This window comes from Mytilus edulis, chromosome 2, assembly GCF_963676685.1.
Source record: "Mytilus edulis chromosome 2, xbMytEdul2.2, whole genome shotgun sequence".
Classification (NCBI taxonomy): domain Eukaryota; kingdom Metazoa; phylum Mollusca; class Bivalvia; order Mytilida; family Mytilidae; genus Mytilus; species Mytilus edulis.
The window spans coordinates 97283831-97309962 of NC_092345.1; the positions used below are offsets into that span (position 1 = coordinate 97283831).

Sequence of the window (26132 nt, forward strand, 5' to 3'; positions counted from 1 at the left end):
GTCTGTTAAGTATCTTAGTTTGCTTTGTTAAGATTAGACGTTACGTACAGAAATAATTATGATCAATTTGAATACATGGGCGAGGTGGTTCCAAAGGGTGTTTAAAAGGTTCTTGTCTAAAATGATTGAATGCTGATCAAGTTTTGTTTAATTAATAATTTCAGTTTCTACGACAATTCCAAGTACAACAACAGTTCCACAGACACCTGTTTCAGCAGTAATTACTACAGCCAAGGTTACAGAAACACCTACAGCTTCACCCGAAATTACAACTGAAACTATTCAAACATTAAGCGGTAATAATTACAAAAAAACTTTCATTGTGTTGATGGTTTTTTTGATTGATTATATAAGCAGCCTAAAGTTATATCTAAGTAAATGATTACTAATCAAAATGAGGGTCATTAATGGTTAATATTTTACAAGGATATTTGTGAAAGAAATTAAAAGTTGAAACATTTGTTAAATAAAAAGATGCGAAAACAATTGAAAACGTTTTAGTTGTCTGCTATACTTGACTTTCAATAATCATTTTTCAGTAACAAGCGGAAAAGTTACAACACCAACTCTAGTGTCAACGACAAGTCCATCTCCTGGAATTTCAATTACTTGTAAGTTTGATTTTTTCAGTTTTTCTTGTAATATTTGTTTGTTTGCGCACATTTACATCATAATTGCTGATATGTTTTTTCGACAGTTGACAATTAGCCTGTCAATACAACAGATCATGCTCCTTAGTGAGTTGATGCCATTGTCTCATCTTTTTGTGTTGTATTCCTTGATTTGTATTGTCTTAATGGAGTTATGAGATTTTAACATAGGTTAACTACTGTTATTTTGATTTTTTTCAATGAAACTCGAGTTACTTTTCTCTTCTCATAGTGTTTATGTATGAACTATAATACTAGTTTGATAAGTGGTTACATGCTGAAATATTTCTTCTGTAGCAATAGCAACAACAACCCCCATTTGTGAAGAAACAGATGGAATGGATTCAATAACAACCATACCTTCAACTGAAATTACAACAAATGACAAGAAAGGAGAAATTGAAAATCTGCGACCTTCCTCTAAGACACCATTTAAAAGTTCTGAAGAAAAACTGGTTATAGAATACGTGCCTACGAAGACAAGACCAATAGCCAATGTTGAACTGGTTTCTACTGATAATGTTAAGACTTATACAGTGCAATTCTTTAATGCAGATGGAACCGTCACAACAAAAAAGGTTAGTATGACTCCTAGAAATCAATAGTATTAACGGTTTCCAGTTTACTATTTCGTCATCAAAAACCAAATTTAATTGCTGCAAATATGGTCAGTGAAACTTGAATACTTTGCCTTGTAAGTCTGTAAACTTTTTTTTTTGTCTGTTCTGTAGGTGAAAGTTGGCGAAAAAGCTACAAGTGTTGGAACTAAACCTGACGTGAGAAAAGTGAATGTAATAATCACACCAGATGACAAAGAAGATTCTTACAAACCTATACAACTACAATTGAGTGTCCATGCCTGTTTTGAAGTCAGTAAGTAAGAAATACACACAGGCGTTTTAACTGCAGATGTATATCTGTTTAAATAAACCGTCGTGTAGTCTATTTGTCTGTTAAGTATCTTAGTTTGCTTTGTTAAGATTAGACGTTACGTACAGAAATAATTATGATCAATTTGAATACATGGGCGAGGTGGTTCCAAAGGGTGTTTAAAAGGTTCTTGTCTAAAATGATTGAATGCTGATCAAGTTTTGTTTAATTAATAATTTCAGTTTCTACGACAATTCCAAGTACAACAACAGTTCCACAGACACCTGTTTCAGCAGTAATTACTACAGCCAAGGTTACAGAAACACCTACAGCTTCACCCGAAATTACAACTGAAACTATTCAAACATTAAGCGGTAATAATTACAAAAAAAACTTTCATTGTGTTGATGGTTTTTTTGATTGATTATATAAGCAGCCTAAAGTTATATCTAAGTAAATGATTACTAATCAAAATGAGGGTCATTAATGGTTAATATTTTACAAGGATATTTGTGAAAGAAATTAAAAGCTGAAACATTTGTTAAATAAAAAGATGCGAAAACAATTGAAAACGTTTTAGTTGTCTGCTATACTTGACTTTCAATAATCATTTTTCAGTAACAAGCGGAAAAGTTACAACACCAACTCTAGTGTCAACGACAAGTCCATCTCCTGGAATTTCAATTACTTGTAAGTTTGATTTTTTCAGTTTTTCTTGTAATATTTGTTTGTTTGCGCACATTTACATCATAATTGCTGATATGTTTTTTCGACAGTTGACAATTAGCCTGTCAATACAACAGATCATGCTCCTTAGTGAGTTGATGCCATTGTCTCATCTTTTTGTGTTGTATTCCTTGATTTGTATTGTCTTAATGGAGTTATGAGATTTTAACATAGGTTAACTACTGTTATTTTGATTTTTTTCAATGAAACTCGAGTTACTTTTCTCTTCTCATAGTGTTTATGTATGAACTATAATACTAGTTTGATAAGTGGTTACATGCTGAAATATTTCTTCTGTAGCAATAGCAACAACAACCCCCATTTGTGAAGAAACAGATGGAATGGATTCAATAACAACCATACCTTCAACTGAAATTACAACAAATGACAAGAAAGGAGAAATTGAAAATCTGCGACCTTCCTCTAAGACACCATTTAAAAGTTCTGAAGAAAAACTGGTTATAGAATACGTGCCTACGAAGACAAGACCAATAGCCAATGTTGAACTGGTTTCTACTGATAATGTTAAGACTTATACAGTGCAATTCTTTAATGCAGATGGAACCGTGACAACAAAAAAGGTTAGTATGACTCCTAGAAATCAATAGTATTAACGGTTTCCAGTTTACTATTTCGTCATCAAAAACAAAATTTAATTGCTGCAAATATGGTCAGTGAAACTTGAATACTTTGCCTTGTAAGTCTGTAAACTTTATTTTTTGTCTGTTCTGTAGGTGAAAGTTGGCGAAAAAGCTACAAGTGTTGGAACTAAACCTGACGTGAGAAAAGTGAATGTAATAATCACACCAGATGACAAAGAAGATTCTTACAAACCTATACAACTACAATTGAGTGTCCATGCCTGTTTTGAAGTCAGTAAGTAAGAAATACACACAGGCGTTTTAACTGCAGATGTATATCTGTTTAAATAAACCGTCGTGTAGTCTATTTGTCTGTTAAGTATCTTAGTTTGCTTTGTTAAGATTAGACGTTACGTACAGAAATAATTATGATCAATTTGAATACATGGGCGAGGTGGTTCCAAAGGGTGTTTAAAAGGTTCTTGTCTAAAATGATTGAATGCTGATCAAGTTTTGTTTAATTAATAATTTCAGTTTCTACGACAATTCCAAGTACAACAACAGTTCCACAGACACCTGTTTCAGCAGTAATTACTACAGCCAAGGTTACAGAAACACCTACAGCTTCACCCGAAATTACAACTGAAACTATTCAAACATTAAGCGGTAATAATTACAAAAAAAACTTTCATTGTGTTGATGGTTTTTTTGATTGATTATATAAGCAGCCTAAAGTTTATCTAAGTAAATGATTACTAATCAAAATGAGGGTCATTAATGGTTAATATTTTACAAGGATATTTGTGAAAGAAATTTAAAGTTGAAACATTTGTTAAATAAAAAGATGCGAAAACAATTTAAAACGTTTTAGTTGTCTGCTATACTTGACTTTCAATAATCATTTTTTCAGTAACAAGCGGAAAAGTTACAACACCAACTCTAGTGTCAACGACAAGTCCATCTCCTGGAATTTCAATTACTTGTAAGTTTGATTTTTTCAGTTTTTCTTGTAATATTTGTTTGTTTGCGCACATTTACATCATAATTGCTGATTTGTTTTTTTGACAGTTGACAATTAGCTTGTCAATACAACAGATCATGCTCCTTAGTGAGTTGATGCCATTGTCTCATCTTTTTGTGTTGTATTCCTTGATTTGTATTGTCTTAATGGAGTTATGAGATTTTAACATAGGTTAACTACTGTTGTTTTGATTTTTTTCAATGAAACTCGAGTTACTTTTCTCTTCTCATAGTGTTTATGTATGAACTATAATACTAGTTTGATAAGTGGTTACATGCTGAAATATTTCTTCTGTAGCAATAGCAACAACAACCCCCATTTGTGAAGAAACAGATGGAATGGATTCAATAACAACCATACCTTCAACTGAAATTACAACAAATGACAAGAAAGGAGAAATTGAAAATCTGCGACCTTCCTCTAAGACACCATTTAAAAGTTCTGAAGAAAAACTGGTTATAGAATACGTGCCTACGAAGACAAGACCAATAGCCAATGTTGAACTGGTTTCTACTGATAATGTTAAGACTTATACAGTGCAATTCTTTAATGCAGATGGAACCGTCACAACAAAAAAGGTTAGTATGACTCCTAGAAATCAATAGTATTAACGGTTTCCAGTTTACTATTTCGTCATCAAAAACCAAATTTAATTGCTGCAAATATGGTCAGTGAAACTTGAATACTTTGCCTTGTAAGTCTGTAAACTTTATTTTTTGTCTGTTCTGTAGGTGAAAGTTGGCGAAAAAGCTACAAGTGTTGGAACTAAACCTGACGTGAGAAAAGTGAATGTAATAATCACACCAGATGACAAAGAAGATTCTTACAAACCTATACAACTACAATTGAGTGTCCATGCCTGTTTTGAAGTCAGTAAGTAAGAAATACACACAGGCGTTTTAACTGCAGATGTATATCTGTTTAAATAAACCGTCGTGTAGTCTATTTGTCTGTTAAGTATCTTAGTTTGCTTTGTTAAGATTAGACGTTACGTACAGAAATAATTATGATCAATTTGAATACATGGGCGAGGTGGTTCCAAAGGGTGTTTAAAAGGTTCTTGTCTAAAATGATTGAATGCTGATCAAGTTTTGTTTAATTAATAATTTCAGTTTCTACGACAATTCCAAGTACAACAACAGTTCCACAGACACCTGTTTCAGCAGTAATTACTACAGCCAAGGTTACAGAAACACCTACAGCTTCACCCGAAATTACAACTGAAACTATTCAAACATTAAGCGGTAATTATTAAAAAAAACTTTCATTTTGTTGATGGTTTTTTTGATTGATTATATAAGCAGCCTAAGTTATATCTAAGTAAATGATTACTAATCAAAATGAGGGTCATTAATGGTTAATATTTTACAAGGATATTTGTGAAAGAAATTAAAAGCTGAAACATTTGTTAAATAAAAAGATGCGAAAACAATTGAAAACGTTTTAGTTGTCTGCTATACTTGACTTTCAATAATCATTTTTCAGTAACAAGCGGAAAAGTTACAACACCAACTCTAGTGTCAACGACAAGTCCATCTCCTGGAATTTCAATTACTTGTAAGTTTGATTTTTTCAGTTATTCTTGTAATATTTGTTTGTTTGCGCACATTTACATCATAATTGCTGATTTGTTTTTTCGACAGTTGACAATTAGCCTGTCAATACAACAGATCATGCTCCTTAGTGAGTTGATGCCATTGTCTCATCTTTTTGTGTTGTATTCCTTGATTTGTATTGTCTTAATGGAGTTATGAGATTTTAACATAGGTTAACTACTGTTGTTTTGATTTTTTTCAATGAAACTCGAGTTACTTTTCTCTTCTCATAGTGTTTATGTATGAACTATAATACTAGTTTGATAAGTGGTTACATGCTGAAATATTTCTTCTGTAGCAATAGCAACAACAACCCCCATTTGTGAAGAAACAGATGGAATGAATTCAATAACAACCATACCTTCAACTGAAATTACAACAAATGACAAGAAAGGAGAAATTGAAAATCTGCGACCTTCCTCTAAGACACCATTTAAAAGTTCTGAAGAAAAACTGGTTATAGAATACGTGCCTACGAAGACAAGACCAATAGCCAATGTTGAACTGGTTTCTACTGATAATGTTAAGACTTATACAGTGCAATTCTTTAATGCAGATGGAACCGTCACAACAAAAAAGGTTAGTATGACTCCTAGAAATCAATAGTATTAACGGTTTCCAGTTTACTATTTCGTCATCAAAAACAAAATTTAATTGCTGCAAATATGGTCAGTGAAACTTGAATACTTTGCCTTGTAAGTCTGTAAACTTTATTTTTTGTCTGTTCTGTAGGTGAAAGTTGGCGAAAAAGCTACAAGTGTTGGAACTAAACCTGACGTGAGAAAAGTGAATGTAATAATCACACCAGATGACAAAGAAGATTCTTACAAACCTATACAACTACAATTGAGTGTCCATGCCTGTTTTGAAGTCAGTAAGTAAGAAATACACACAGGCGTTTTAACTGCAGATGTATATCTGTTTAAATAAACCGTCGTGTAGTCTATTTGTCTGTTAAGTATCTTAGTTTGCTTTGTTAAGATTAGACGTTACGTACAGAAATAATTATGATCAATTTGAATACATGGGCGAGGTGGTTCCAAAGGGTGTTTAAAAGTTTCTTGTCTAAAATAATTGAATGCTGATCAAGTTTTGTTTAATTAATAATTTCAGTTTCTACGACAATTCCAAGTACAACAACAGTTCCACAGACACCTGTTTCAGCAGTAATTACTACAGTCAAGGTTACAGAAACACCTACAGCTTCACCCGAAATTACAACTGAAACTATTCAAACATTAAGCGGTAATTATTAAAAAAAAAACTTTCATTTTGTTGATGGTTTTTTTGATTGATTATATAAGCAGCCTAAAGTTATATCTAAGTAAATGATTACTAATCAAAATGAGGGTCATTAATGGTTAATATTTTACAAGGATATTTGTGAAAGAAATTTAAAGTTGAAACATTTGTTAAATAAAAAGATGCGAAAACAATTGAAAACGTTTTAGTTGTCTGCTATACTTGACTTTCAATAATCATTTTTCAGTAACAAGCGGAAAAGTTACAACACCAACTCTAGTGTCAACGACAAGTCCATCTCCTGGAATTTCAATTACTTGTAAGTTTGATTTTTTCAGTTTTTCTTGTAATATTTGTTTGTTTGCGCACATTTACATCATAATTGCTGATTTGTTTTTTCGACAGTTGACAATTAGCCTGTCAATACAACAGATCATGCTCCTTAGTGAGTTGATGCCATTGTCTCATATTTTTGTGTTGTATTCCTGGATTTGTTTTGTCTTAATGGAGTTATGAGATTTTAATATAGGTTAACTACTGTTGTTTTTAATTTTTTTCAATGAAACTCGAGTTACCTTTCTCTTCTCATAGTGTTTATGTATGAACTATAATACTAGTTTGATAAGTGGTTACATGCTGAAATATTTCTTCTGTAGCAATAGCAACAACAACCCCCATTTGTGAAGAAACAGATGGAATGGATTCAATAACAACCATACCTTCAACTGAAATTACAACAAATGACAAGAAAGGAGAAATTGAAAATCTGCGACCTTCCTCTAAGACACCATTTAAAAGTTCTGAAGAAAAACTGGTTATAGAATACGTGCCTACGAAGACAAGACCAATAGCCAATGTTGAACTGGTTTCTACTGATAATGTTAAGACTTATACAGTGCAATTCTTTAATGCAGATGGAACCGTCACAACAAAAAAGGTTAGTATGACTCCTAGAAATCAATAGTATTAACGGTTTCCAGTTTACTAGTTCGTCATCAAAAACAAAATTTAATTGCTGCAAATATGGTCAGTGAAACTTGAATACTTTGCCTTGTAAGTCTGTAAACTTTATTTTTTGTCTGTTCTGTAGGTGAAAGTTGGCGAAAAAGCTACAAGTGTTGGAACTAAACCTGACGTGAGAAAAGTGAATGTTATAATCACACCAGATGACAAAGAAGATTCTTACAAACCTATACAACTACAATTGAGTGTCCATGCCTGTTTTGAAGTCAGTAAGTAAGAAATACACACAGGCGTTTTAACTGCAGATGTATATCTGTTTAAATAAACCGTCGTGTAGTCTATTTGTCTGTTAAGTATCTTAGTTTGCTTTGTTAAGATTAGACGTTACGTACAGAAATATTTATGATCAATTTGAATACATGGTAGTGATCGATCAAAAGGGTGTTTCAAAGTTTCTTGTCTAAAATAATTGAATACTGATCAAGATTTGTTTAATTAATAATTTCAGTTTCTACGACAATTCCAAGTACAACAACAGTTCCACAGACACCTGTTTCAGCAGTAATTACTACAGCCAAGGTTACAGAAACACCTACAGCTTCACCCGAAATTACAACTGAAACTATTCAAACATTAAGCGGTAATTATTAAAAAAAAACTTTCATTGTGTTGATGGTTTTTTTGATTGATTATATAAGCAGCCTAAAGTTATATCTAAGTAAATGATTACTAATCAAAATGAGGGTCATTAATGGTTAATATTTTACAAGCATATTTGTGAAAGAAATTAAAAGCTGAAACATTTGTTAAATAAAAAGATGCGAAAACAATTGAAAACGTTTTAGTTGTCTGCTATACTTGACTTTCAATAATCATTTTTCAGTAACAAGCGGAAAAGTTACAACACCAACTCTAGTGTCAACGACAAGTCCATCTCCTGGAATTTCAAGTACTTGTAAGTTTGATTTTTTCAGTTATTCTTGTAATATTTGTTTGTTTGCGCACATTTACATCATAATTGCTGATTTGTTTTTTCGACAGTTGACATTTAGCCTGTCAATACAACAGATCATGCTCCTTAGTGAGTTGATGCCATTGTCTCATCTTTTTGTGTTGTATTCCTTGATTTGTATTGTCTTAATGGAGTTATGAGATTTTAACATAGGTTAACTACTGTTGTTTTGATTTTTTTTCCATGAAACTCGAGTTACTTTTCTCTTCTCATAGTGTTTATGTATGAACTATAATACTAGTTTGATAAGTGGTTACATGCTATAATATTTCTTCTGTAGCAATAGCAACAACAACCCCCATTTGTGAAGAAACAGATGGAATGAATTCAATAACAACCATACCTTCAACTGAAATTACAACAAATGACAAGAAAGGAGAAATTGAAAATCTGCGACCTTCCTCTAATACACCATTTAAAAGTTCTGAAGAAAAACTGGTTATAGAATACGTGCCTACGAAGACAAGACCAATAGCCAATGTTGAACTGGTTTCTACTGATAATGTTAAGACTTATACAGTGCAATTCTTTAATGCAGATGGAACCGTGACAACAAAAAAGGTTAGTATGACTCCTAGAAATCAATAGTATTAACGGTTTCCAGTTTACTATTTCGTCATCAAAAACAAAATTTAATTGCTGCAAATATGGTCAGTGAAACTTGAATACTTTGCCTTGTAAGTCTGTAAACTTTATTTTTTGTCTGTTCTGTAGGTGAAAGTTGGCGAAAAAGCTACAAGTGTTGGAACTAAACCTGACGTGAGAAAAGTGAATGTAATAATCACACCAGATGACAAAGAAGATTCTTACAAACCTATACAACTACAATTGAGTGTCTATGCCTGTTTTGAAGTCAGTAAGTAAGAAATACACACAGGCGTTTTAACTGCAGACGTATATCTGTTTAAATAAACCGTCGTGTAGTCTATTTGTCTGTTAAGTATCTTAGTTTGCTTTGTTAAGATTAGACGTTACTTACAGAAATAATTATGATCAATTTGAATACATAGGCGAGGTGGTTCCAAAGGGTGTTTAAAAGTTTCTTGTCTAAAATAATTGAATGCTGATCAAGTTTTGTTTAATTTATAATTTCAGTTTCTACGACAATTCCAAGTACAACAACAGTTCCACAGACACCTGTTTCAGCAGTAATTACTACAGCCAAGGTTACAGAAACACCTACAGCTTCACCCGAAATTACAACTGAAACTATTCAAACATTAAGCGGTAATTATTTAAAAAAAACTTTCATTGTGTTGATGGCTTTTTTTGATTGATTATATAAGCAGCCAAATGTTATATCTAAGTAAATGATTACTAATCAAAATGAGGGTCATTAATGGTTAATATTTTACAAGGATATTTGTGAAAGAAATTTAAAGTTGAAACATTTGTTAAATAAAAAGATGCGAAAACAATTGAAAACGTTTTAGTTGTCTGCTATACTTGACTTTCAATAATCATTTTTCAGTAACAAGCGGAAAAGTTACAACACCAACTCTAGTGTCAACTACAAGTCCATCTCCTGGAATTTCAATTACTTGTAAGTTTGATTTTTTCAGTTTTTCTTGTAATATTTGTTTGTTTGCGCACATTTACATCATAATTGTTAATTTGTTTTTTCGACAGTTGACAATTAGCTTGTCAATACAACAGATCATGCTCCTTAGTGAGTTGATGACATTGTCTCATCTTTTTGTGTTATATTCCTTGATTTGTATTGTCTTAATGGAGTTATGAGATTTTAACATAGGTTAACTACTGTTGTTTTGATTTTTTTCAATGAAACTCGAGTTACTTTTCACTTCTCATAGTTTTTATGTATGAACTATAATACTAGTTTGATAAGTGGTTACATGCTGAAATATTTCTTCTGTAGCAATAGCAACAACAACCCCCATTTGTGAAGAAACAGATGGAATGGATTCAATAACAACCATTTCTTCAACTGAAATTACAACAAATGACAAGAAAGGAGAAATTGAAAATCTGCGACCTTCCTCTAAGACACCATTTAAAAGTTCTGAAGAAAAACTGGTTATAGAATACGTGCCTACGAAGACAAGACCAATAGCCAATGTTGAACTGGTTTCTACTGATAATGTTAAGACTTATACAGTGCAATTCTTTAATGCAGATGGAACCGTCACAACAAAAAAGGTTAGTATGACTCCTAGAAATCAATAGTATTAACGGTTTCCAGTTTACTATTTCGTCATCAAAAACAAAATTTAATTGCTGCAAATATGGTCAGTGAAACTTGAATACTTTGCCTTGTAAGTCTGTAAACTTTATTTTGTCTGTTCTGTAGGTAAAAGTTGGCGAAAAAGCTACAAGTGTTGGAACTAAACCTGACGTGAGAAAAGTGAATGTAATAATCACACCAGATGACAAAGAAGATTCTTACAAACCTATACAACTACAATTGAGTGTCCATGCCTGTTTTGAAGTCAGTAAGTAAGAAATACACACAGGCATTTTAACTGCAGATGTATATCTGTTTAAATAAACCGTCGTGTAGTCTATTTGTCTGTTAAGTATCTTAGTTTGCTTTGTTAAGATTAGACGTTACGTACAGAAATAATTATGATCAATTTGAATACATGGGCGAGGTGGTTCCAAAGGATGTTTAAAAGTTTCTTGTCTAAAATAATTGAATGCTGATCAAGTTTTGTTTAATTAATAATTTCAGTTTCTACGACAATTCCAAGTACAACAACAGTTCCACAGACACCTGTTTCAGCAGTAATTACTACAGCCAAGGTTACAGAAACACCTACAGCTTCACCCGAAATTACAACTGAAACTATTCAAACATTAAGCGGTAATTATTAAAAAAAAACTTTCATTGTGTTGATGGTTTTTTTGATTGATTATATAAGCAGCCTAAAGTTATATCTAAGTAAATGATTACTAATCAAAATGAGGGTCATTAATGGTTAATATTTTACAAGGATATTTGTGAAAGAAATTTAAAGTTGAAACATTTGTTAAATAAAAAGATGCGAAAACAATTGAAAACGTTTTAGTTGTCTGCTATACTTGACTTTCAATAATCATTTTTCAGTAACAAGCGGAAAAGTTACAACACCAACTCTAGTGTCAACGACAAGTCCATCTCCTGGAATTTCAATTACTTGTAAGTTTGATTTTTTCAGTTTTTCTTGTAATATTTGTTTGTTTGCGCACATTTACATCATAGTTGTTGATTTGTTTTTTCGACAGTTGACAATTAGCTTGTCAATACAACAGATCATGCTCCTTAGTGAGTTGATGACATTGTCTCATCTTTATGTGTTGTATTCCTTGATTTGTATTGTCTTAATGGAGTTATGAGATTTTAACATAGGTTAACTACTGTTGTTTTGATTTTTTTCAATGAAACTCGAGTTACTTTTCTCTTCTCATAGTGTTTATGTATGAACTATCATACTAGTTTGATAAGTGGTTACATGCTGAAATATTTCTTCTGTAGCAATAGCAACAACAATCCCCATTTGTGAAGAAACAGATGGAATGGATTCAATAACAACCATACCTTCAACTGAAATTACAACAAATGACAAGAAAGGAGAAATTGAAAATCTGCGACCTTCCTCTAAGACACCATTTAAAAGTTCTGAAGAAAAACTGGTTATAGAATACGTGCCTACGAAGACAAGACCAATAGCCAATGTTGAACTGGTTTCTACTGATAATATTAAGACTTATACAGTGCAATTCTTTAATGCAGATGGAACCGTGACAACAAAAAAGGTTAGTATGACTCCTAGAAATCAATAGTATTAACGGTTTCCAGTTTACTATTTCGTCATCAAAAACAAAATTTAATTGCTGCAAATATGGTCAGTGAAACTTGAATACTTTGCCTTGTAAGTCTGTAAACTTTATTTTGTCTGTTCTGTAGGTAAAAGTTGGCGAAAAAGCTACAAGTGTTGGAACTAAACCTGACGTGAGAAAAGTTAATGTAATAATCACACCAGATGACAAAGAAGATTCTTACAAACCTATACAACTACAATTGAGTGTCCATGCCTGTTTTGAAGTCAGTAAGTAAGAAATACACACAGGCGTTTTAACTGCAGATGTATATCTGTTTAAATAAACCGTCGTGTAGTCTATTTGTCTGTTAAGTATCTTAGTTTGCTTTGTTAAGATTAGACGTTACGTACAGAAATAATTATGATCAATTTGAATACATGGTCGAGGTGGTTCCAAAGGGTGTTTAAAAGTTTCTTGTCTAAAATAATTGAATGCTGATCAAGTTTTGTTTAATTAATAATTTCAGTTTCTACGACAATTCCAAGTACAACAACAGTTCCACAGACACCTGTTTCAGCAGTAATTACTACAGCCAAGGTTACAGAAACACCTACAGCTTCACCCGAAATTACAACTGAAACTATTCAAACATTAAGCGGTAATTATTAAAAAAAATACTTTCATTGTGTTGATGGTTTTTTTGATTGATTATATAAGCAGCCTAAAGTTATATCTAAGTAAATGATTACTAATCAAAATGAGGGTCATTAATGGTTAATATTTTACAAGGATATTTGTGAAAGAAATTTAAAGTTGAAACATTTGTTAAATAAAAAGATGCGAAAACAATTGAAAACGTTTTAGTTGTCTGCTATACTTGACTTTCAATAATCATTTTCAGTAACAAGCGGAAAAGTTACAACACCAACTCTAGTGTCAACGACAAGTCCATCTCCTGGAATTTCAATTACTTGTAAGTTTGATTTTTTCAGTTTTTCTTGTAATATTTGTTTGTTTGCGCACATTAACATCATAATTGCTGATTTGTTTTTTCGACAGTTGACAATTAGCTTGTCAATACAACAGATCATGCTCCTTAGTGAGTTGATGCCATTGTCTCATCTTTTTGTGTTGTATTCCTTGATTTGTATTGTCTTAATGGAGTTATGAGATTTTAACATATGTTAACTACTGTTGTTTTGATTTTTTTCAATGAAACTCGAGTTACTTTTCTCTTCTCATAGTGTTTATGTATGAACTATCATACTAGTTTGATAAGTGGTTACATGCTGAAATATTTATTCTGTAGCAATAGCAACAACAACCCCCATTTGTGAAGAAACAGATGGAATGGATTCAATAACAACCATACCTTCAACTGAAATTACAACAAATGACAAGAAAGGAGAAATTGAAAATCTGCGACCTTCCTCTAAGACACCATTTAAAAGTTCTGAAGAAAAACTGATTATAGAATACGTGCCTACGAAGACAAGACCAATAGCCAATGTTGAACTGGTTTCTACTGATAATGTTAAGACTTATACAGTGCAATTCTTTAATGCAGATGGAACCGTGACAACAAAAAAGGTTAGTATGACTCCTAGAAATCAATAGTATTAACGATTTCCAGTTTACTATTTTGTCATCAAAAACAAAATTTAATTGCTGCAAATATGGTCAGTGAAACTTGAATACTTTGCCTTGTAAGTCTGTAAACTTTATTTTGTCTGTTCTGTAGGTAAAAGTTGGCGAAAAAGCTACAAGTGTTGGAACTAAACCTGACGTGAGAAAAGTGAATGTAATAATCACACCAGATGACAAAGAAGATTCTTACAAACCTATACAACTACAATTGAGTGTCCATGCCTGTTTTGAAGTCAGTAAGTAAGAAATACACACAGGCGTTTTAACTGCAGATGTATATCTGTTTAAATAAACCGTCGTGTAGTCTATTTGTCTGTTAAGTATCTTAGTTTGCTTTGTTAAGATTAGACGTTACGTACAGAAATAATTATGATCAATTTGAATACATGGGCGAGGTGGTTCCAAAGGGTGTTTAAAAGTTTCTTGTCTAAAATAATTGAATGCTGATCAAGTTTTGTTTAATTAATAATTTCAGTTTCTACGACAATTCCAAGTACAACAACAGTTCCACAGACACCTGTTTCAGCAGTAATTACTACAGCCAAGGTTACAGAAACACCTACAGCTTCACCCGAAATTACAACTGAAACTATTCAAACATTAAGCGGTAATTATTAAAAAAACTACTTTCATTGTGTTGATTGTTTTTTTGATTGATTATATAAGCAGCCTAAAGTTATATCTAAGTAAATGATTACTAATCAAAATGAGGGTCATTAATGGTTAATATTTTACAAGGATATTTGTGAAAGAAATTTAAAGTTGAAACATTTGTTAAATAAAAAGATGCGAAAACAATTGAAAACGTTTTAGTTGTCTGCTATACTTGACTTTCAATAATCATTTTTCAGTAACAAGCGGAAAAGTTACAACACCAACTCTAGTGTCAACGACAAGTCCATCTCCTGGAATTTCAATTACTTGTAAGTTTGATTTTTTCAGTTTTTCTTGTAATATTTGTTTGTTTGCGCACATTTACATCATAATTGTTGATTTGTTTTTTCGACAGTTGACAATTAGCCTGTCAATACAACAGATCATGCTCCTTAGTGAGTTGATGCCATTGTCTCATCTTTTTGTGTTGTATTCCTTGATTTGTATTGTCTTAATGGAGTTATGAGATTTTAACATAGGTTAACTACTGTTGTTTTGATTTTTTTCAATGAAACTCGAGTTACTTTTCTCTTCTCATAGTGTTTATGTATGAACTATCATACTAGTTTGATAAGTGGTTACATGCTGAAATATTTATTCTGTAGCAATAGCAACAACAACCCCCATTTGTGAAGAAACAGATGGAATGGATTCAATAACAACCATACCTTCAACTGAAATTACAACAAATGACAAGAAAGGAGAAATTGAAAATCTGCGACCTTCCTCTAAGACACCATTTAAAAGTTCTGAAGAAAAACTTGTCATAGAATACGTGCCTACGAAGACAAGACCAATAGCCAATGTTGAACTGGTTTCTACTGATAATGTTAAGACTTATACAGTGCAATTCTTTAATGCAGATGGAACCGTGACAACAAAAAAGGTTAGTATGACTCCTAGAAATCAATAGTATTAACGGTTTCCAGTTTACTATTTCGTCATCAAAAACAAAGTTTAATTGCTGCAAATATGGTCAGTGAAACTTGAATACTTTGCCTTGTAAGTCTGTAAACTTTATTTTTTGTCTGTTCTGTAGGTGAAAGTTGGCGAAAAAGCTACAAGTGTTGGAACTAAACCTGACGTGAGAAAAGTGAATGTAATAATCACACCAGATGACAAAGAAGATTCTTACAAACCTATACAGCTACAATTGAGTGTCCATGCCTGTTTTGAAGTCAGTAAGTAAGAAATACACACAGGCGTTTTAACTGCAGATGTATATCTGTTTAAATAAACCGTCGTGTAGTCTATTTGTCTGTTAAGTATCTTAGTTTGCTTTGTTAAGATTAGACGTTACGTACAGAAATAATTATGATCAATTTGAATACATGGGCGAGGTGGTTCCAAAGGTTTTTTTAAAAGTTTCTTGTCTAAATTAATTGAATGCTGATCAAGTTTTGTTTAATTAATAATTTCAGTTTCTACTACAATTCCAAGTACAACAACAGTTCCACAGACACCTGTTTCAGCAGTAATTACTACAGCCAAGGTTACAGAAACACCTACAGCTTCACCCGAAATTACAACTGAAACTATTCAAACATTAAGCGGTAATTATTAAAAAAAAATTACTTTCATTGTGTTGATGGTTTTTTTGATTGATTATATAAGCAGCCTAAAGTTATATCTAAGTAAATGATTACTAATCAAAATGAGGGTCATTTATGGTTAATATTTTACAAGGATATTTGTGAAAGAAATTTAAAGTTGAAACATTTGTTAAATAAAAAGATGCGAAAACTATTGAAAACGTTTTAGTTGTCTGCTATACTTGACTTTCAATAATCATTTTTCAGTAACAAGCGGAAAAGTTACAACACCAACTCTAGTGTCAACGACAAGTCCATCTCCTGGAATTTCAATTACTTGTAAGTTTGATTTTTTCAGTTTTTCTTGTAATATTTGTTTGTTTGCGCACATTTACATCATAATTGCTGATTTGTTTTTTTGACAGTTGACAATTAGCTTGTCAATACAACAGATCATGCTCCTTAGTGAGTTGATGCCATTGTCTCATCTTTTTGTGTTGTATTCCTTGATTTGTATTGTCTTAATGGAGTTATGAGATTTTAACATAGGTTAACTACTGTTGTTTTGATTTTTTTCAATGAAACTCGAGTTACTTTTCTCTTCTCATAGTGTTTATGTATGAACTATCATACTAGTTTGATAAGTGGTTACATGCTGAAATATTTATTCTGTAGCAATAGCAACAACAACCCCCATTTGTGAAGAAACAGATGGAATGGATTCAATAACAACCATACCTTCAACTGAAATTACAACAAATGACAAGAAAGGAGAAATTGAAAATCTGCGACCTTCCTCTAAGACACCATTTAAAAGTTCTGAAGAAAAACTGGTTATAGAATACGTGCCTACGAAGACAAGACCAATAGCCAATGTTGAACTGGTTTCTACTGATAATGTTAAGACTTATACAGTGCAATTCTTTAATGCAGATGGAACCGTGACAACAAAAAAGGTTAGTATGACTCCTAGAAATCAAAAGTATTAACGGTTTCCAGTTTACTATTTCGTCATCAAAAACAAAATTTAATTGCTGCAAATATGGTCAGTGAAACTTGAATACTTTGCCTTGTAAGTCGGTAAACTTTATTTTTTGTCTGTTCTGTAGGTGAAAGTTGGCGAAAAAGCTACAAGTGTTGGAACTAAACCTGACGTGAGAAAAGTGAATGTAATAATCACACCAGATGACAAAGAAGATTCTTACAAACCTATACAGCTACAATTGAGTGTCCATGCCTGTTTTGAAGTCAGTAAGTAAGAAATACACACAGGCGTTTTAACTGCAGATGTATATCTGTTTAAATAAACCGTCGTGTATTCTATTTGTCTGTTAAGTATCTTAGTTTGCTTTGTTAAGATTAGACGTTACGTACAGAAATAATTATGATCAATTTGAATAGATGGGCGAGGTGGTTCCAAAGGGTGTTTAAAAGTTTCTTGTCTAAAATAATTGAATGCTGATCAAGTTTTGTTTAATTAATAATTTCAGTTTCTACTACAATTCCAAGTACAACAACAGTTCCACAGACACCTGTTTCAGCAGTAATTACTACAGCCAAGGTTACAGAAACACCTACAGCTTCACCCGAAATTACAACTGAAACTATTCAAACATTAAGCGGTAATTATTAAAAAAAAATTACTTTCATTGTGTTGATGGTTTTTTTGATTGATTATATAAGCAGCCTAAAGTTATATCTAAGTAAATGATTACTAATCAAAATGAGGGTCATTTATGGTTAATATTTTACAAGGATATTTGTGAAAGAAATTTAAAGTTGAAACATTTGTTAAATAAAAAGATGCGAAAACTATTGAAAACGTTTTAGTTGTCTGCTATACTTGACTTTCAATAATCATTTTTCAGTAACAAGCGGAAAAGTTACAACACCAACTCTAGTGTCAACGACAAGTCCATCTCCTGGAATTTCAATTACTTGTAAGTTTGATTTTTTCAGTTTTTCTTGTAATATTTGTTTGTTTGCGCACATTTACATCATAATGGCTGATTTGTTTTTTTGACAGTTGACAATTAGCTTGTCAATACAACAGATCATGCTCCTTAGTGAGTTGATGTCATTGTCTCATCTTTTTGTGTTGTATTCCTTTATTTGTATTGTATTAATGAAGTTATGAGATTTTAACATAGGTTAACTACTGTTGTTTTGATTTTTTTTCAATAACACTAGAGTTACTTTTCTCTTCTCATAGTGTTTATGTATGAACTATAATACTAATTTGATAAGTGGTTACATGCTGAAATATTTCTTCTGTAGCAATAGCAACAACAACCCCCATTTGTGAAGAAACAGATGGAATGGATTCAATAGCAACCATACCTTCAACTGAAATTACAACAAATGACAAGAAAGAAGAAATTGAAAATCTGCGACCTTCCTCTAAGACACCATTTAAAAGTTCTGAAGAAAAACTTGTTATAGAATACGTGCCTACGAAGACAAGACCAATAGCCAATGTTGAACTGGTTTCTACTGATAATGTTAAGACTTATACAGTGCAATTCTTTAATGCAGATGGAACCGTGACAACAAAAAAGGTTAGTATGACTCCTAGAAATCAATAGTATTAACGGTTTCCAGTTTACTATTTCGTCATCAAAAACAAAATTTAATTGCTGCAAATATGGTCAGTGAAACTTGAATACTTTGCCTTGTAAGTCTGTAAACTTTATTTTGTCTGTTCTCTAGGTGAAAGTTGGCGAAAAAGCTACAAGTGTTGGAACTAAACCTGACGTGAGAAAAGTGAATGTAATAATCACACCAGATGACAAAGAAGATTCTTACAAACCTGTACAACTACAATTGAGTGTCCATGCCTGTTTTGAAGTCAGTAAGTAAAGAATATACACAGGTGTTTAAATGCAAGAGCATCTGATTTCTTACTCTTGCCTTATTTTATCATTGTCAGAGTTGTATAATTGATTTGTCTTTATAAGGTCTATGGTGTTTCCTGTTCGCATGAAACTATTTGTAATAAATTATTAGTAAAAATATTATATTCTAATTTAGATTCCAAAAAGCCCTACGAAATCAAACGCTAGATTATATCAACCGACCGAACAAATAGAAATCTACTGTCATATTTTATTTATTGGTTCACGCAAATGACAAGGACAATGGAGGGTAATCAAGATTTTATAGTACGCTAAATCTCCTATTTACATAACAGTTGTTTATAATTCAGTTATATTGACGAAATATAAAAAGCAACTCCAACACACATAATTGGTTAAAAAACAATAATTGAGATCAGGCGGCACATTCTGTAATCCAACATCATATTAATCAAACACAGATGAAAGGTCAAATATATTTACAAATTAAGCTTACAAAGATGACAACACACATTGTAGTTGATATTACATGAATTAAAGAATCAATTGTACATTTTACCACGGTTTGGCCCTATATGACAAATCGGCATATCTTAAAATCACGATATGTTCAAGCCCCCATGAATTATTTCGATTCTAATAGGACAAATACGGCAATTCTGTTGGATCGGAGAGCTCTAGGTGGAGGCAAATATTTGCCGTTACCATAAATACACGCACTATTAAATTGGCGTAAAAGAATAGAGCAAACTGAATTAGTGACATGCTTAAACTATTTACAATAACGTATTTAGATAGTTTTGGATGAATTTAAATGATTATTTACTTACATATGTTTTATAAGTATAAAAAATGGCTTATACCACATTTTAGCCTCGTTTGTTTACGTTTCCTTGTGTTGTGATGATTTTCGGATTCACAAGCGTGTATTTTCCCGTAAAATGCATATATTCTCAAGTCATCGTTCGATGACGTCGGGTACCTCATTCATAAACAAGCATATGACGTGGGAGTACGAACAGCTTAGGGAATATATTCATATTTTACCACTGGTGTGTACTCAAAGAGTTTGAAGGACGTCATGTTAGAATGATATTTAAGGCTTTTTGATTTCTCTTTGTCAGCTTCAACGTCAATTCCTAGTACAACTACAGTCCCACATACGTCATCAATGGGAACCATCAAGGTAGAGACTACACCAGTAACTACATCTACACCAACAATTTCAAGTGAAACTACTACATCATCAACGGGTGAGTGTTTAGCTGATAGTCCCAGTTATTTTTTTAAAAGATATGTTATAGCAGCATATGTAGGCTATATCAAGGTAGTTGACATCAATCAAATGCTGTAGGAAGTTGATGGCTTTTATACAATTTATTTTTTTAGGGCGGTTCCAAATCGATAACAACACCTTATTAATGTGAACGACCAGTCCCTTTCCACATTTTGTTTAATTACAAAAAATGATTTAATATTGAACTTTTTTGTAATAGCTATTTCTTTAATAATGTTAACATGTCTAGTTATACTTCATGTTAAAAGATATATAAGAATAATGAATGAAAGATTCATCGTTTGATTAGCCTTATCATGTATTATTTTTATATTATTTTCAGTAAAAGCAATGGCAAGCACATTATTAAAATTGCACAATTTCTAGATTTTCAGTTGATTTACTGTCATCGTATCAAACTATATTTTACAAGAAATATCAGTTATTGTTGAGTTCTGAAATAATCAAATCCGTGTTTGCGATATTTGGATCATAATAGACAAAGAAAACACATCGGTTTTAAAGAAAGCAAAATATTGCATGAATGCTCATATCTTCGTTGTCAAAACTACTTGTCCATGTTGTCTGTACTCAAAAATATATATGATAAACAAACTTAAATTACAATCAAACATTTGTTGTTGGTTACAAAATAATCGAAGATGGCAAACATGATAAAAATAATAATATCAGTCATCTAAACAGAGCTATATTTTTCTTTCATAAAGTAATTTTGATGGATTTGTACTCTATGTATTTACAAACATCTCAGAAAGTACAATTTAAAAAAAGAACAGGTTTGAACCTAAAACTGGATATAGCGTCATAGTGCTATGACATCGGGTTTCATATTGATCATGCATTTGAGTACAAGCGTATTTTGGCTTGAGGCGTAGCCAAGCGGTATTTAAGATAATTGAGACCTGATACACCAATACGAGTTCTGTGCATTGAGTTGAACCCCTGATCGCTCAGTCGTTAATGTTGTAGCGTTCACACAAAACAAATGCATACACAACTGTGTGCAAAACAGACGTCAAACAATTTATCATTTACATGAGCAATGGTAGATCAAAAATTTGGTTTTGTTATACAGGAGTTCACTGACTTTTAATTTTGAGCAAAATGTTTGAAGACTTTCCCAGAAACAGGAAAAATGTGTACTCAAAAAGATATTGTTTTGTCATAGCACAAGAAAAAGTTGAACGTCTACTGTTGGTAGAATAGTTTGGCTATTATAAGAATTTTTAAAATTTATGTGACTTCTATTCCAATCATATTGTGATCTCAAGAGTTATCTTAAAATGACAGTGTGTGCCCTGTTTAATACATTATAACTGGGCTACATTTTAGGAAATTGTGATGCCCCACTTGGATTAGAATCTGGAAAGATACCCTCGTCAAACATTAAGTACTCCACTGCGGACAATGACAGTGGTTATGGTAGACTTAATCAAACACCGTGGGTGTCGAAAAAGGGTTTTGAATCCGGGTCTTACATAGAAGTCTCATTTCACGGACAGACTGGGGCATTTTCAAAAATCAACTTTCAAGGTGGAAGTATTAGTGGTATTGGCTCTGGATATGTTACCTCATTTAAAATCGAAGTTCGTGAAAAAAATGGAAATTGGAAACCTGTAAAAGGCGTAAGTTATCATGGTAACTAAATGCTAATTATGTATATCTATTCTAAAACATAGTATGATATTGGCCGAATAAGCTCGTAAGCGTATGTATCTGTAAATAAAAAAGTACAAATGCATTAACTTCATCAGCTAAATTAATTTACAAACATTTAACTCTAATTCTCTTGTTGTTGTTGTTCAATACAGTTCCTGATACAGGCTGATCTAAACCTTTCTATGTACTGAATAAAGCAATACATTATCCAGCAAAATAACGAAGGCTAGCAATCAATAAAGCAATTAAATTGTGAAATAATTGTAAAAGAACATTTACAAGATGAGATGTTAAATGAGAAATAAAATCAGATAATCTCATGTTAATTTCAGGTTTTCAAAGGCAGTCAGAATGCTGACACAGTTATCAGCAAACGAATTTATCCAATGGCAAATGGAGATGGAATTCGAATATACCCACTCACATGGTTCGGTAGACCTTTATTTAGATTTGAACTCTTTGGCTGCATGTTTTGTAAGTAACTGCCAACGAATTCAAATATTTAGGTTTCTTATTTGATTTTTGTAACTGAAAATAGACATTTTGTAGTTGACAATAATAACATGTAAAAAGATATATCAATAAAAGAAAAAAAACAGTGACTGAAGGCTAACATTTGTATTTTGCAGTTATTTCAAATGATTTGAGTCTATTATCATGTATATTTCTTACATGTTGTTATGTTATGTGTATATTTTAAATGTACTAATGAGAAACTTTTATCTCCAACATTTATCGCTGACAACAGCCTTTTTTTTTTATGCTAGGACTGTTTATCAATGTTTGAAAACCGATATTTAACCTAAATGCAAAAATCTTTACTTGTCAGAATTAATATGGTCTTCACTAATTAGAAATGCTTCTATTTTCAAATTTTTATACATTCATTTGTTTCATTATTTTTCCATATATTAAAATAATGTGAGTTGTTAATAATAACTGCTAAAAATGATTCGATATATCTTTCTATGTCTTCTTTCCATTCGTTGAAGTGTTACTTCGTACATCAATATTGCCTTTTCAGACTTATTACCATTAAAATTTTCCTAGAGCAAAAAAAAACCAGAATACTTTTATTTTTAGCAAGTACTACAACCGAGAGTCTGAGTACCCCATTATCGTCAGAAGAAAGTAAGTTGCATAGATGTTAACAGAAACTGTTAAATCTTCGTATTCTAGTAATTCATTGGAATTTAACTGGTGTCCACTTTCTTACATACATGTTGTTTCTGAGATCAATGTAAATTAATCTTTCAATTACAATTGTACTGTTCTAGTTATTTATTATCTAGATTATCTAATGCAATATGATTCAAAACTATATAATATAAACAACTAAGGAGCAAACCTAATAGGTATTGGACATAATTGTTTCGTCCTTCTCATCTATATCTTTTATCAATATTACTGCATTATCATTATACTTTAATTTATATAGATAGATGTATTTATGAATATTTTATTTTCATTTCTTATAATTACAGCTGATTGTATCCTTGAACCCTGGTCCCATTACCTTACCAGTGCCTTTTGATGGTTCATATATATGCATAAAACCTTGCTTGTTATATATTTACGCTTAATTTGTCAGACTGTTTATCTGACACAAGCATACTATAAATACTACCATTTTTTGTATTTTACATTTGATTTCATTTTGTTGCATGACATGTTATTGACGTAACCAATGTTATACGTTATAATTATTTATTTACTTACTTAAGCTTATATAAATAGGTTTTTAAATTATTTCAGGAGCCTCACAAGTAATTTGATAATTCTAACTGTAGTAATTTAAGAACCTATTTATCAGTAAAGTTATTTTACATCCAATAGCTAGCATTTTTTTAAAATATATCTACAATATATGCAACCATGATTTTATTTTAAACATTCATAAGCCTTATAATTTGTATTCCAAAGATGTATTTTACTATTAATACAAAATAGCTATATTTCTACTGTATAACCACTGTTTTAAACTAATAGACTATGTACTTTGTAGCAACGAGTTCTTTGAGTACATCAACAAGCTCTGTGATAACATCAACCAGTTCTATGACAACAAGTACCGCAATTACAACTACAAAAGGTATTTTGAAAATATACCGTTTAGATAACCCATGATCGTTCCTATTAATTGGCTAATAAATAAACACTAATGATTTAGCATTAGAAAACTTGATAACTTGGGTTTCATTTAGATGTTGAATCGTATATTCATGACATGTAAGTTGCCTTTATTTGTTCAGTCAAATGACATCAAAGTAAGTTAAATATTGATTTATCTTTAACAGGTGAATGCACAGAGGAGATGAGAAAAATTGGAATTATAGATGAAAACCTTATAACATTTAGTAGCAACCTAGGTACTGGCGATGGGCAGCTTGGCGGTGAAGCATGGAGTCCTACGGAAACTGACTTACAACCTTCTGTTACGATTAGCTTCCCAAATAGGGCTAGAGTTACTTCAATCATGGTCCAAGGAGGTTCAAATGGATTTGTCCAACAATTTCATATTGGAATTAAGGAAACACCTGAAGAGTTCCAGTATATAAAGAATATTAACCATGAAAAGATGGTAATACTCTTCTGTTAGCTGCAAGAATAAGATGTTTACCCTCATTAAATTATATATACAATGTAAAACATGTTACTATAATAACATTGTAAACTAAGTAGTCCCTGCCATTTAGGCTTTTGTTTGGTATGTTTTTCGAGTAGGTCTAAGTTACTAGTAATTTTCAACAAAGTAAAAGAGGCAATGAACAATATCATTTTTCTTTGCGATCTCTATTCGTTTTGATGCAAGGTGTTGACAGCACTAATAGCTGATTGGTATCAGATGATGTAAATTACAGGGTTTGTTTCACATATGATTGGTATCAGATGATGTAAATTACAGGGTTTGTTTCACATATGATTGGTATCAGATGATGTAAATTACAGGGTTTGTTTCACATATGATTATTTTGAGGCTTATGTGACTGAAAATAATTTGTGTCTATTTTGTTCATAAAAGCCCGAACAAATACATGCATTTTGAAACCAATGAAATCTAAATGACTTGAGTATACAATTTTAGTTTGATGATTTATATAAAGAATGCATAATGGTATATTTTACTCGCAAGTCCTACTAATGAACACATGGGAATTAATTTTCTGAAAGAATTGGTCCGATATTGAAGGCCACTAAGCATACCTTATTGTTTAGGAAGCTTTTGTGTTAAAGATAAATATTAAGTCATCTATAAGTGGCTTTATTTGGTCTTTTTTGGAATAATATTTGTCAGCTCTTCAACGTTTGATTTAAATTTTGGATGCTAATATGTTCTAGGTACGAGCATCATTTAAATTCATAATCGTCGTTATGCAGTATCATTAACATTGATGTTTTCAGTTGTTGAATGCTATTTTGTTACACCTGCGTCAATGTTTTTGGTTTGATCAGTATGACGTCTTTCATATTCACTAGATATAATAATTTTATTGTGTCATGTTCATTTGATATAATGAACAATATAGTATTGAGATCAATTTGAGTCAATACTTAAAATTTTCTTATCAAAACAAGACACTTTGATCTGAGCCTATTAGAACATTTATTAAAAGGATTGTTTGTGTTCTGTACATTGATTCAGTCAGTTGACAAATATTTCTTTCCACTTCGGTAGACTTACTTGTAATTCGAAATTTGTTAGTAAATTTCTTTTCCAATTTATATTAGTAAGTAGCTAGCTATTACCAAAACCAAACTGTAATGTACAATGCATTCGGAAGTATTAAAAGACGGGCTGACAATATGATGTTAACAATTAAAATGTCTGACTTTTTTGGACGGAGTTCTACAAAAATATAAAATATTGATAATTTTGATTAATTTGTTTACATTTGGAATTTTAGTTTTTTTTTATTTCGCACTGTAGATCTTGGAAAACTTGGTTGCTTTAAAAGTTTGGTGCGTCCAAAGCGCTTGTCGTCTTTCTAACCTAGAAACACTAAAAAAAAAACACCAAAAGGAAAAATAAAAACTTCAATACACAATAAGCTATATGACACAAAGA

The 26132-nt window shown here is 31.6% G+C and overlaps 1 protein-coding gene across 1 annotated transcript in view; it reads left to right on the plus strand.

Moving 5' to 3' along the window:
* The window catches only part of LOC139513593 (mucin-3B-like), a 282396-nt gene that overhangs the window by 192410 nt on the left and 63854 nt on the right, over positions 1-26132 (plus strand). Inside the window, exons 246-299 of the mRNA XM_071302236.1 lie at positions 165-296; positions 540-611; positions 948-1228; positions 1382-1523; positions 1763-1894; positions 2139-2210; positions 2547-2827; positions 2981-3122; positions 3362-3493; positions 3738-3809; positions 4146-4426; positions 4580-4721; positions 4961-5092; positions 5334-5405; positions 5742-6022; positions 6176-6317; positions 6557-6688; positions 6933-7004; positions 7342-7622; positions 7776-7917; positions 8157-8288; positions 8532-8603; positions 8941-9221; positions 9375-9516; positions 9756-9887; positions 10132-10203; positions 10540-10820; positions 10972-11113; positions 11353-11484; positions 11728-11799; positions 12136-12416; positions 12568-12709; positions 12949-13080; positions 13324-13395; positions 13732-14012; positions 14164-14305; positions 14545-14676; positions 14921-14992; positions 15329-15609; positions 15763-15904; positions 16145-16276; positions 16523-16594; positions 16931-17211; positions 17365-17506; positions 17746-17877; positions 18124-18195; positions 18533-18813; positions 18965-19106; positions 20235-20363; positions 21740-22032; positions 22399-22540; positions 23150-23197; positions 24072-24158; positions 24364-24647. Of these exons, the coding sequence (XP_071158337.1) occupies positions 165-296; positions 540-611; positions 948-1228; positions 1382-1523; positions 1763-1894; positions 2139-2210; positions 2547-2827; positions 2981-3122; positions 3362-3493; positions 3738-3809; positions 4146-4426; positions 4580-4721; positions 4961-5092; positions 5334-5405; positions 5742-6022; positions 6176-6317; positions 6557-6688; positions 6933-7004; positions 7342-7622; positions 7776-7917; positions 8157-8288; positions 8532-8603; positions 8941-9221; positions 9375-9516; positions 9756-9887; positions 10132-10203; positions 10540-10820; positions 10972-11113; positions 11353-11484; positions 11728-11799; positions 12136-12416; positions 12568-12709; positions 12949-13080; positions 13324-13395; positions 13732-14012; positions 14164-14305; positions 14545-14676; positions 14921-14992; positions 15329-15609; positions 15763-15904; positions 16145-16276; positions 16523-16594; positions 16931-17211; positions 17365-17506; positions 17746-17877; positions 18124-18195; positions 18533-18813; positions 18965-19106; positions 20235-20363; positions 21740-22032; positions 22399-22540; positions 23150-23197; positions 24072-24158; positions 24364-24647 (8507 nt within the window). The remainder of the gene's footprint in view (positions 1-164; positions 297-539; positions 612-947; positions 1229-1381; positions 1524-1762; positions 1895-2138; positions 2211-2546; positions 2828-2980; positions 3123-3361; positions 3494-3737; positions 3810-4145; positions 4427-4579; positions 4722-4960; positions 5093-5333; positions 5406-5741; positions 6023-6175; positions 6318-6556; positions 6689-6932; positions 7005-7341; positions 7623-7775; positions 7918-8156; positions 8289-8531; positions 8604-8940; positions 9222-9374; positions 9517-9755; positions 9888-10131; positions 10204-10539; positions 10821-10971; positions 11114-11352; positions 11485-11727; positions 11800-12135; positions 12417-12567; positions 12710-12948; positions 13081-13323; positions 13396-13731; positions 14013-14163; positions 14306-14544; positions 14677-14920; positions 14993-15328; positions 15610-15762; positions 15905-16144; positions 16277-16522; positions 16595-16930; positions 17212-17364; positions 17507-17745; positions 17878-18123; positions 18196-18532; positions 18814-18964; positions 19107-20234; positions 20364-21739; positions 22033-22398; positions 22541-23149; positions 23198-24071; positions 24159-24363; positions 24648-26132) is intronic.